Source organism: Hipposideros armiger, unplaced genomic scaffold (genome assembly GCF_001890085.2).
Source record: "Hipposideros armiger isolate ML-2016 unplaced genomic scaffold, ASM189008v1 scaffold_486, whole genome shotgun sequence".
NCBI classification, from domain to species: domain Eukaryota; kingdom Metazoa; phylum Chordata; class Mammalia; order Chiroptera; family Hipposideridae; genus Hipposideros; species Hipposideros armiger.
This window is the reverse complement of record NW_017731836.1, coordinates 1,321,186-1,334,495: the sequence shown is the minus strand read 5'-3', so window position 1 is coordinate 1,334,495 and position 13,310 is coordinate 1,321,186. Positions and strand designations below refer to the sequence as shown.

The 13,310-nt window shown below is 38.5% G+C and overlaps 1 protein-coding gene across 1 annotated transcript in view; it reads right to left on the bottom strand.

Annotated features, from left to right (window-relative positions):
* LOC109395820 (collagen alpha-4(VI) chain-like) overlaps positions 1-13,310 on the bottom strand; it is a 100,937-nt gene that overhangs the window by 58,800 nt on the left and 28,827 nt on the right. Inside the window, exons 6-10 of the mRNA XM_019667146.1 lie at positions 8,702-9,033; positions 7,582-7,660; positions 5,478-5,623; positions 5,238-5,330; positions 3,594-3,647 (exon numbers count right to left, since the gene is read on the bottom strand). Of these exons, the coding sequence (XP_019522691.1) occupies positions 3,594-3,647; positions 5,238-5,330; positions 5,478-5,623; positions 7,582-7,660; positions 8,702-9,033 (704 nt within the window). The remainder of the gene's footprint in view (positions 1-3,593; positions 3,648-5,237; positions 5,331-5,477; positions 5,624-7,581; positions 7,661-8,701; positions 9,034-13,310) is intronic.

Sequence of the window (13,310 nt, the reverse complement as noted above, 5' to 3'; positions counted from 1 at the left end):
TTCATCCTTAAAAAGGAAGGAGAGATTCTAACATGCTACAACATGGATAAACCTTGAAGCTATTATGCTAAGTGAAATAACCAAAAAGACAAATACTATTTGATTCTGCTTAATGAGGTAGAGAGGTAAAATTCACAGAGACAGAAAGTAGAATGGTGGTTGCCAGGGGCTGGGGAAAGAGGGGAATGGGAAGTTAGTGTTTAATGGGTACAGAGTTCCAATTTTATAAGATGAAAAAGTTCTAGAGATAAATGGTGGTGATTGCTGCACAACAGTGTGAAAGTTCGTAATACAACTGAACTATACACTTAAAAACGATTAAGATGGTAAATTTTATATCATGTGTATTCTACCTCAATTAAAATTTTTTAAAAGAAAATTATGAAAACAAATAAAAAGTCCTAGACATCCCCCTGTTCCCTTTTCACTTTTTCCACCCAGAGTCTGAGAACTTAACAAAAATGATAGCTGTTTTACAACAGTAAAGGTTTTAGTTTGGGTTGGTTTTTTTTTTTGTGGGGGAGTTACGGGGTGTTATACACTTTCAATTTGTCCTTATACACTTTTCAATTTGAACCTACAAATTATGGGCCCCATTATGAAACCTGTACCTCTGCAGAGAGATGTCTCCACTGTTGAGCAGACGAATCAGACCTGCTTTGATGGGAGATGACATTAAAAGCCATTCAGAGGACAACATATTTTAAAGTCACCTTGTCTTGTGAGAAATACAGTAAAAAGCAAATGAGACCTGCTAGAGCTGTGACAGGTCTAGTCCAAATTGAGATGTGCTGAGTGTACAATGCACACTGGACTTCAAAGACAGTATATTTTAAAAAGTGAGATAGCTCATCAATTTTTATATTAATTACATGTTGAAATGATTATATTTTGGATATATTGGGTCAAATAAAATATATTACATCCCCTATTTCTTTTTACTTTCTTTAAGGTGGCTACTATAAAATTTTTAAATTATATAAAATTGTATACAGTAGCCTCCCCTTATCCCCAGGGGGATACATTCCAAGACCCCAAGTGGGTGCCTGAAACTGTAGATAGTACCAAACCCTATATATACATTTTTTTCCTATACATACATACCTATGATAAAGTTTAATTTATATATTAGGCATAGTAAGAGATTAACAATAAGAATAAAATAGAAAAATTACAATGATACACTGTAATAAAAGATATGTGAATGTGGTCTCTCTCTATCAAAATATCATATTGTACTGCACTCGCCTGTCTTCTTGTGATGATGTGAGATGACAAAACGCCGATCTGATGAGATGTGTTTGTAGTTTGAGATGCGACAGCAAAACTAACACAAATTTCTTTTTCTTTCTTCACAATTTCACAGGTAGAAGATTCATTCTTACCATAAATCTTAGCAACCTCAGCACACAATTTTTCTGCTTTCCTAATTAAATCAAGAACTTCCACCTTTTCACTTAAAGGTAGCACCTTACAACTTCTCTTTGGCATATCCAAATAGCCAGCATACTACTCATGTGCTCTGGGGCCATTATTAAGTAAAATAAGGGTTAGCTGAGCACAAATACTGTGATACTGCGACAATCAATCTGATCATCGGGAGGGTTACTAAGTGACCAACGGGCAGGAGCATCTAATGTGGAGATGCTGGACAAGGGAAGAGTCTCCTGTCTCTCGGGACAGTGTGAAATTCTGTCACGTAACTCAGAATGGTGCAGAATTTAAAAGGTATGAATTGTTCATTTCTGGAATTTTCCATTTAATATTTCGGATAGTTGACCACAGGTAACTGAAATAACAGAAAGGGAAGCCATGAAAAAGGGTGGGGCTGCTCGTATGTTGCTCACATATTTCTAGCTTTGTACTTGAAGGTCTTTAGAAAATATCTTGGTTTTCGGATGTTAAGACAGCAGAGGAGGGGGACAAAATCAACTTCCACCCTAGACTGACATGGCCTTATTTATTCTGTTGTCTGAAATTGGTGTCAATGACCCTGATGGGTTGGTCAGACCTTAAAATATTCTCTTAACTTTGGCCAGACTCATTGAACCACAGACCAAGTAGAAAGAATAATACTTAAAGGACATTTTAAAACATCATAAAAATGGGAAAGAATATGTCCACTACTCCTAAGCAAAATAGCAAAAATTCACAATTTGTATTTGTGAATGTATTTCTAACACCTAATACTATGCCTCACTGAGGCAAAATAAAGAGATAAATTGAGCAATTCTCCCATAAACATATCAAAGAGATGGATCAATTTATATAAGTCTCAGGAGCTATATTTTTCTCTAATTTCTGCTTATTTTCCATGTTCAGGCAGCATAAATGTTCAGAATAATAAAATGATGTGCTACTCTAGGTGGACCAATGAGAACATTAATGCTTACATATAACAGTAGTTTGAAAAGTTTGGTCCAAGGACTCCTCAGGTCCCCAAGACCCTTTGGGAGGGGGTGCTCACAAAATTAAAACTATTTTCCTGATTATACTAAAATGTTACTTTTTTTTTTTACTCTTATTCTCTCCCAAGTGTACAGTAGAGTTTTTATAAAGAGCCACAGAGCAAGAGATATCACAATAAATTGAATATAAAAACAGATATATGACTCTAGCTGTCTTCTAAGAAGCTATAATAAGCTAGCCATTAAAGATATTTGAAAATATGTTTTAAAATGCCACTCCCCTCACTAATATATTTTGTTGTGGAAAATATCATTATTTTTTTATAAAGGAATGTAATTTATGTCAAGGGTTTATTTGTGCTATTTTGAAATAAAATAAATAAACATTTTAAATTCTCTTAGTTTTAATTTCTAATGTGGTAAACATCAATAGACAGAAATATCAACAAAACCTCATCAAGGTCCTCAGTAATCTTTGAGAGTATAAAGGTACCCTGAGACAAAAAAGTTTGAGAACCAGCGAATATACAAATCACTTTAAAACACACGCCTATGGCAAAGTGGTTTTCACAATGTAATCCTTTTGGTATTTACATGATGTAATAAAGATGATCCCTACCATATTTCGATACCCTAGCTAACAATTCTCTTTATATTTTTTTTCACCACAGCCAATCACATGATAGATAACTTTCCATTGTCCAGGACAGTATCCAGGGTTATACACAAGCCATCAGTAGATAACTATAGCTCCTCACCTTTCAGCCATCCTGGAAGACATCTGAGTGATCTTGTTCTAAGAATGGCCTTGATTCTCTTCAATCTATTTTGTTAAACCACTTACAGACATGGCTACCTCATTAACAGTAACAAATTCTGAAATTTAGCTCTCGATTATGCACGCACATTAGACACAGACCACATTTTCAGTTATCTCAAATTCACTGATTAAAAAACAAAATGACGATATTTCCTCATTAAATATCTTTTAGAGACTATATATTTACAAAGTTTGTTCACCTGACATTTGTTACAATAAATGAGAACTTTTATGTAGATATTTTAAACCCGTTTTAAATGGCATAGACGAGAAAAAAATGTCATGACTTAAGTACAATTACATATTGCTGATAATAAACCCATTGGACCATATTCTTTTAAAAAAAAATAACATTTAGTACTTACATGTCCACCTTCTTCACCAGGATGACCAGGTAATCCACCAGAACCCTTCTGTCCCTGAGGAGAAAAAAAAATCAAAATAAATAATTTGGACTGTAAATTCTTCATTTCTCAAATCTACGTGAAACAAAAATTGTTACTAATTGGTATCCCTGTCTCACTGAGTTGGCATTTTACTGAGAATCTATTGACTGTTGAGCACCACACGCAAAGACATATAGAAATAAGTATTCTTGGCCTGTCTTACAATGAAAACTTGAATACCTGTTTGTCTTAATAACAACCACCTACTTTCATTTTTCTAAACTACCTTTTCAAGCCATTCTATTATGAAAATCCAAAACAAAACTAGTTAAATGTTTAAGGAAGACTGTTATTCTTAAAGAGGCCTTTGACCTTGTTATACAAAATGTCAGTAAACAAAGGTGTTACCATCTCTACTACTTAAGAGAGAAGGCTGTTTATTTCTGTATGACTCAGCTATTTAGTCTCATTCTCTCTCCCTCTCTCTCTTTTTTTACTTCTTCTTAGATACTAAACACACAAACCATTTCCTCTCAAGGGAGTTTGGCTTGACATTTTATAGCCAGATGTGTTTATTTAGACTACAAATTGGTCAATGAGATATGGGAGCCATAGTCTACTTGTGATCAACAAAGATATGAAAGTCATTACAACCAACCACTGAATTCTAACAAACAGAAGGAGCAGAGAAGTCAAAAATTCAAAACATTCTCATCTTTAGCCTTTGAGACATAGTCCCTAACCTGCCAAAAAAGAAAAAAGAAAAAAAGTCAAGAGGTTCCCAAGTTTGATTTTCTGATTCTCCAGTCAGATATTTAAGAACAACATGAGGGGGGAAACAATCCAGTGCTAATGCATAACTACAATTTATTTTTCAAAAAGTAATTATATACTTGACATCATTCTAAATTAAGATTGATCTGCATAGTCAATAAGACCTCATTCCAACAACCTGATGGAAAATCTTACAAAGAGAGAATGTAAAAAGGTGAGCAAAGCCAAGCGGTTTGATTCAGCCTTCCATGTGGACTTGTGATTATACCCCCATCGTGAAGCTGAGAATGGAACCTTGTGTCCCTGGACACCTTAGGACCATTTCTAATGAGCTATTCTCCCTTAAAACTGTGAAATAGTAATTTTCCTATCCCTTAACCCTAGAGTTAACCACGAGTGAACCAGCGAGTGTAATGCTATAGAATAGGATGTTAGGTAGGAGAGAAAGGGACATTGACTACTGTAAAGTAAGCAAATGTTAGACAAGTGAAAATCATGTAGACAAGTAAAAACTTCTGTTCAGTGAGAGACTATGAATGTATTTGTCAAATACATGTAAGTAGCAGCATAATATAGTGGAAAGAATGTGAGACGTGGAATCAGGTGGACATAGGGTCTTCAATTCAAAAGTGCCTCTTCATAACTGTGCAACTTTGGGAAAGTGATGTTCCCTCTCTGAGTGTGTTTCAGACCTGGAAAATAACATTTACCTCCAAGGTTTGTTAAGAGGATAGAATTAGAAAAAGTGTGTTAAAGACATAACACAGAGCCTGACACGTAGTCATCTACAATCATCTACCTGAAATGTCATCTCTCTCCCTCCCCCATCCACACCCAACAAATTCTCACCTTCCTCCCAGGGCTCCCACCATCACCTCTGTGCCCACGTTCTCCAAGACACTTTGCATACATATTGCAGCATGTTCTTTCTACAACTGTGTCCTGAAAGACAGAATCCCCGTCACATTTTTTTTCATCTCTTAACCTGCATCACATAATACGCTAAAGAGGCAAAATTATCTCAGGGTTCTAAAAATTATTAGAATTAAGAGACCCAGTGAAGGAAAGTGTTAAAAAATATATACTTACAAGTTGCTTCAGTAAGATGCTTGGGAGGGACTGCTGTGTGATGCTCAGAGGTTGATTATATGCAAATCCTCTGCCAAATTCTAGCTCCTGAAGCTCTTCTAATTTATGCACACCTTCCAAGCCAATAATGAGGAGTCCAGAGAATCCTTCAAGATATCAACAGGTGGGCAATTTACCTGCATGCCTTTGGAATGTTCTGTCTTTGTCTTGGACCCAGTTATTCATCCATCATCCCAACTTCCCTATTCCTTCATCTGTCTTACCACAAACATTTTTGTTAAAATCAAAACAGGCTCATGGCATTCTCTCTTGAAGAACTGGTCTGATAACTTTCAATCCCACAAGCTGAAAGTTAAGCATTTAGGTAAAACCACAAAAGACTCTCAGAGCTCTCTTACTCCTACTTGTTATTTCAGAGAGATTTTTCACCCATGATTGCGTTAAGTTAATCCTTAGAAACCATTCCTGAAGTAGGTTTGTGGTTTACTCTCAGAAACTGTGGCAATCAGCACATGATATATATAATTTTACTACTTCGGGAAAGTTATAAACTCTCATTAAGCTTCAGTTCCTTACCAGTAAAAATATCATCTATCTCATGAAAGCAAGAACTGACTATATGGCTTGCTCTAACCAATTAAATGTGTGTAGAAGTGACATGTTTCACTTCCAGGGAGAAATTTTAAGAGTAGTGCATAATTTGCCCATTTCCTTTCATCCGCCATAGGAATAGACCCCTCGTTCAGCCTCAGTCCTTAAGTGATGAGCAGGGGGCATAGATGAGCAGGCATGAGGCATGAAATGAATATATTCTTGCTACTTTAGGCCACTGAGTTTGGAAGTTGTTTGGTGTTACTGTAAAACTTAGCCTATTCTCCTGAACCAGGCACTAAAAGATCTTCTGGATTTATCCATGTGACAGAGGACAAATGGACAAAGATACTTTTGAAATTTGGCTAGAAATCACTGTTTGTAGAATTTCAGAACAAATATTAGTGTTACTATTTTGAATAGTAAATTCACACACAAATATACCCACACACATCAGCTTTTTACTATAGAAAAAAAAAAAGCTGCTTAACAATCTTGTGGTTTAAAGTTGTTGTGCACATTCTTAATTATCCCTGGAAATAAATTCCTGGAAATGGAATTGCTGATCTGGCACACAGGCCAAGTTTGCAGTCTTTTGTCATACATTCCCAATTCCATTCCAGAAAAGGTGCAACAATTTAAATTTCCAGTGGCGATCTAGGTGATAAATTTAGTTGGGAGCAAGTCATTATAAAAAAATATTCCAACACATTATAAACTAAGGGAAAACCATCATCCCCAGAAGAAAGTGTTGAATATACTCCACCAAGGAGGGAGAAGGGTGAAGGGAGCTTTAACAAATCAAGTTGCTGGTTGCTCATCCTGAGTTTCCTTTACAGCCTTTATGGGGCACAAACCGGGGATGGCCAGAGCAAACAGGCACAGCTGTACAGGTGGTTCTGCCCTAGGTCACCCAGCTGAGGGAGCTGGTGGGTGCTGAAATACAGCGAGCACACCACTCACCAAGCCAGGTGCCTCGGCACGGAGTTGCATCCACCCACAGCATTGGGCATCTTTTCTAATTTCACAAATATGTCATATCAACTAGCAGCAGCCCTTGGAGATGGAGAAGAAGGAAGAATTAGGGAGCAAACGAAGGAGGAAGGGCAGTGGAAAGAGCAAGGCCCAGATTTAGGCAGATTCCAGAGTTTAGGAAAAAGAGACATATGGACCCCTAGGTAGCCTGAAAGGGCAAAGAGCACACACACTTCCCATGAAGCAAGAGTTGCACCTTCACCTCGCCCCCTACCAAGCTGGTAATTGGTCAGTCCTATCTCAGACAGGCCCTTGGTCAGTGTCAGGGATGTGGGTCCCCGGGACTCTTTCAGCACTGAACAGGCCCAATTCATACAAAGAGGGAGACTGGGTTTCATTCTGGGGGGCACTGAGCTCCTATCACTTGGGTTGGCATACCGGAGGCTTAATAGTGTCCAGTGCCACTTGGAAACCTGAGAGTGTATCTCAGCCCCTGTGAGAGGAATCAGGCCCGTGCAGGTCAACTTTGCGCATTTACCTTTGCCTCGGAGAAGCTCAGATGCGTCCTTCAGTCTCTCTAAATCATCATCCAGTCCATCAGTAAACACCAAAAGGACCTGTTGTTTGGGGGAAGGACGTTCGGGAGGGAGGGGGATGGGGAAGGAGGCAGAGGGGAAGGGAACAGAAAGAAGGGGAGAGGCAAAAGGGAATGGAGAAGGTAGATGCTATAAGTTGCACATTTCTTTAAAATGCAAGGGTAAGCTTAACTTTCCTGGCTTTATCCAGCCTTTCACCCTGTTCCCTGTCACTCATTGATTATGCATTTTATTATACATTCACTTTGACTTCAACTTTCTCCCCACCAAAAAGAAGATGAGAGGAGGAGGAATAAAACGGAGAAGAATTTAAACCAGCTTAACATGTTCACTTAAAAATATCTCCTAAAAATGGTCTTACAATATTCATCTTTATCAATGTCAAAAATGTATTGCATTTTCTACAATTAAAATGTGTTACCTTTACTCAGGAAAAATTTGAATTTTAAAAAGTGAATTATACTAGTCAAAAAATGAATTCATTGAATGTATGACTGAAGGAAAAACTAAATGTAACTTTCAAAGCTTGGGGATGTCATTTCTTAATAAACATCACATGAGACCTTGCAATCTCTGTGGACTTTTGTGGGTGTAAAGTTTGGGGGCATCAAGAAGGGACGAGGAGGGCTTCCCAAGGTAGCTATTAGCTGTCACTAAAGACAGTTCAAGGTGCTGACTGGAAAAAAAAAATGGGCCCTACTCTACATGGCAATCAGTGACCATAGGACCTAGGGAGTCTTGAAATATCTTCCAGTGATCTTTGGATTGCATTATTCCATGGAAGAATCTGGATCACTAAACTGTGGGCAACTTGAGGGCGGGGACTTTATCCTTTCAATCCTAGTGGCATTATTCAGCATAGAGCCTCTAGGACTTAGTAAATATTTGTTGACGGAATGTAAGTACATTTTTTTGTTGGTCTTTACTGGATAAAAATATGGTTTTTCCTCTATGTGTGATCTCTAGTGAAAAACAGTTTAGTTGGCCTCAGTCACAAAAGCCTTATCCCTCCTCCCTGAGTCTGCCTGATGGCTCCATTACATGGGTTCTCAGCATTATTACCTTCACTTTAGCAGAAGAGAGGCGGATAGCGTTATTGCCCAGGAACTGCAAAAATTCCACGTCCATGTGGTTGCTCCTGGCAGCCTGATGAACCAAGAATGTCTGAATGGTCTGATCACTATACTCCCCAAAGCCTGAGTCAAAGATAGCCTGACCATTTGAGCCAGGAACCAGGTAGCGAAACATTATGTTGCTCTGACCAGGAACGCTACAGCTGATGTTAGAAAGCAAGGCCAACTGTTGCATCAGCTCTGGCAGTAACCCTTGAAGCTTCTGAATTTGCCTTGTGGGACTGGAGATATCAATTCCTACAGACAAGTCAATGCTGCATCCTTTGAAGGTGGAGGAGAAAAAAAATAAATTAATTATCTATAGATGCATGACCAGCTTGCCCTGAAAGAAGAACCCCCAGACAATCCACAGAAGTGTCACCTAAATAATGGTTGTTGTTTAATTTCAAGGATGGTTTGTTACACAACAAAAGCTAACCAATACATTATATACTATTTCATACCTCTACGCCTCTGCTGATCCTATGGCCTCTACCTGAAGTGTCCTTTCCCATCCCCTCCACCCCAACCTGGTTAACTCATACATGTCTTTCAAGTAACAGTTCAAGTAACCCCCCACCCCAAGCTCTTCCTGACTCATGTCCCCAACTTCTCAGGTTGAATTATCAAATGTCCCTGATTGTCCATTGTTACTTTTTTTTTTTAAGATTTTATTGGGCAATTGGGGGAGGTGAACAGCGCTGGGGACTCGGGGAAGGGCAACAGACAAGTTGCTGTCCTTTTGTTCTTCAGTCTAGTTGTGGAGGATGTCGCTTCACTGGCCCATGTTGGTTCCATCATTGTGCTCTTCCCCAGTGAGGCAGTCACTCGCCGGCCATTGGATGGCAGCTCACGGCGGCTCATGGCAGCTCATGGAAGCACACACCAGCTGCCAGCCAGCCCCACTGCAGCCTATGCCATCGCCAGCGACTCAATGGCAGCCCAGCACCAGGTCGCGTTGCTGTTCACCATCCTAGCTGTAGAGGGCGCAGCATCACTGGCCCTCATGTGGGATCCGAACCTGGGCCCTGCTGCTCAGAGCTGGTGTCCCAAGCCAACTCCTAACCAACGCGCCACTCGGCCGGCCCTCCATTGTTACTTTACTTGACATTCTCTCCCACTAAACAGGATTCCTTGAAAGTACAGACAATGTCATCTTACTTTCCCAGTGCCTAATATGGATGCTCATTAAATGTTTGGCAAATGAATTAAGAAGGGAATATAAATGAGTCTTGAGTCTCTTTCAGCACGAGCTTACTATTTCCTTTTCCTCTGGAAGTTTTCTTCCTCATTTGCCACCTACACATAGACCTTTTTTCAGGGAAACATATTAGAAAGGATCAGGACTGACAAACACTTCTAACTTCCTGTTTCTTCTACCTGAAAACTTTTCTTAAAGATTTGTCATTATTGTAATTTGTACTAATTTAAATATTTCTTAATATACAACTTTCCAATATTGATGGATAACAAACATGATGGACTTCTTATGTATTTTTTTCAGTGACAGTGGACATTCAATATTATGCTAGTTTCAGGTATACAGCACAGTGGTGAGACTTTTATATAACTTACAAAAACCTTTAAGCCCTGCTGGAAGGGTGTAGCTAGAAGTTGAACGCCCACTGATCTTTCAGGCTATACCCACTCACTCACAGGTGAATAATAAGAATATCCACAACATTTCACTGAGGAGGCAAAAGTTGATGGCCACAGGTGCACCTGGGTTAGTATCTGAATAAATGAGTTAAAATGTAACATCACCATAAAAGGGCTGCTATTCTTAACTACTTCTGAACGACCAACATAATTTAGAACTGTCTAGGGCAAGCCCAGATGTGTGGACATTTTCTCCTTAGACCAGCACACACTGGAATATTGGCTCAGAGTCTATAAAAGTAAAACTACAGAGGTTGGGGGGCAATTTTGAGGAAAATAAACAAATACCGGACTTTCACCAGTGAAATGGGTCGTAAACAGTGGTTTAAAGTTTCTCAGGGATCTGAGATCCAGGGCTGAGCCATGAGTTTTCCAACCCCCATATCATATGCCATGTTAGCTGACCAAACATATTTCTGGAGTTGCCAAGATAGAAAATGCCTTCCTCTCTTCCTTTTATATAAAACATCTTGGTTTTGTTTTGATTTTTAAATCTCTAATTGAAATTCACCGAAAGTTTTCACAGATGTAAATCCAATTTCTATACCAGATCTAATTTCAGAAAAAAGGAATTTCCTTTTTGCAGTATGGTATATTATTTCAACATTTCTAATTTACATTTTCCCCAGGAACATTTTCAGCTGGCTTTATTCTATAATGCAAGGAGCATTTCCTTTCCCTGTTAATAGAGAGGTCTGAGCCTTGCTAGATAACCTCTAAGGTCTTTATGATTCAGCTTTATGGTTCTAGAATCCTAGAATTAATTAGGTTCCAACTATTATTAAAGTATCCAGCTAATTTCATCAAAAAAGTCAATGACAAAGCTGTAGATAAATATAAATCCGAATTTACTACATGGTGCAAAATGAACTGAAAAGAGAAGCTGGAATCCTTTTTCTCTTTTCTTCCCCCCTGATAATACCTAGGTGAATATAAACAAAGAAAATAGAACTTTGATTCCTGAAGAATGAACTGCTTAATGCAGGACATCCCATAATCTATGCTTACTTAACAAATAATGTTACACACGTACTCTTTTCAATTGATTTTTGAATTCACCAAAGACACTGCAAAGTACTGATATTCTTTAGGCAGTATAAACAAAAATATTAATTCAATACTCTAGAATATTGACTCCAGTTTTTGACACGAAACCCTACATCCATTATTTCCCATCTGTGTTTTTGAACATCTCCTACTTTTCTCATGTAGAAATTGGGTATCATAATAACAACATCTGCTTCACATGGGGCTGATGTAGGGAATAAGGGACTTAATGGGTTCCATTATGTACTCTTCTATATGATTCCATTCTATACTATAATTTACCATGCTATACATTACTATACCATATTATACCATTTGATGACATTCTATGCTATTCTATACTGTACTACTATCATGCAGCTCATAAAGACATTTCGGTCAACAGACCACATATAGACATTTTGGTCAACAGACTATATGTACAACTGTGATCCCAGAAGACTATAGTGGAGCTGAAAATCCCTATTGCCTAGTGATGTCATAGCCATCGTGTAAGATCATAGTGCAATGTGTTACCGCTTTGTACTGATCTCAGTTTATGGATAGCAATGCTATCACTAAAAATGCCCGGGGGCACTCACCTAGGCCCCAGTAAGCTTCCTACTGGGGAACATCTCCTCTTTCTAAACCAATGCTACAACTGAACCAACCCTTTGGTTCTTATTACAATAGCAAGATGCCCTTTAGCAACAACCATTAAGAAACTTTGAAGAAAAGAAGAGTTTATTACTTACAGGCCCTGGAGTGTACAAGGCACACACCAGGGTGCACACAGTGAGGTCACAGGTAGAGGGAGAATTCAGGGGCCTTGCGTTCTGCTCTTATTGGGATCAAGCGTGAGTGGGGATGGGCTAAGGTTCTGCAGCTCATTATTGGTGAATTGAAAACGTAAGAGGGTGAACTTAAAGTGCAAGCAGAGAAAACAACAAGTAGCCCAAATGGTCAGTTATGGAAATCAAGCAAGATCTCTAAAACAAAGTAGCCTCAGAAGGGTATCTTGCGTAGCTGGCAATGTGTTTATTCAAGATAAGGCCTTCATTGAAGCAGATGCCTATTTAAAATGGATGCCTCACCAATCAAAGTTTTTAAGTCAAGCACTTGCATTACAAATAGAAAAGCCAAGTATCAGAGCTTACACTACAATTACTCACAAGCCTCCTGTGACACCAGTCCTATGAAAATATTGGGCTGTTGGAAGTCATGACTTATTTTTCTGTTTTTCATTGCAAAACTGCGTCATGACTTTTCCGACAACCCAATATAACACCTACAATTACCGTAGTCAGCTATACCATCTAGGTTTGTGTAACTTCGCTCTATGATGTTCACACACAACAAAATCTCCTAACAATGCATTTCTCAGAATGTATCCCCGTCATTAAACAACACATGACTACATATCATATGATGTAATACTCTTCTAAACTATACTCTATTTCACTATGCCAAACTATACTATACTACCTTCCTACCCAAAGTGTGATTTGAAGGCTGTCATGATCAGCATGACTGGGAGCTTGTTAGTAATATAGAATCCTACCCAGAATTACTGAATCAAAATCTGCATTCTAACAAGATCTCCAGGTGATTCACATGCATGTTCAAGAGGCTCTGTTATGCTCTATTCTACTAGATATACCAAAAGGCGACATAGAAAAGTATTTTGTACACAGACTCTAGAACCAGACTGCCTCAAGTTCAAAACTAAGCTTTGCTATTTACTTGGGTCAAATAACCTGATTTTTCTGCACCTTGGTTTCCTCATCTATAAAATAGTATCTATGCGTATTCAATAGGGTTATGTGAAGATTCTGTTTTAACATATGGAAGCCTTTGGAACAGCCCCTGGGGGG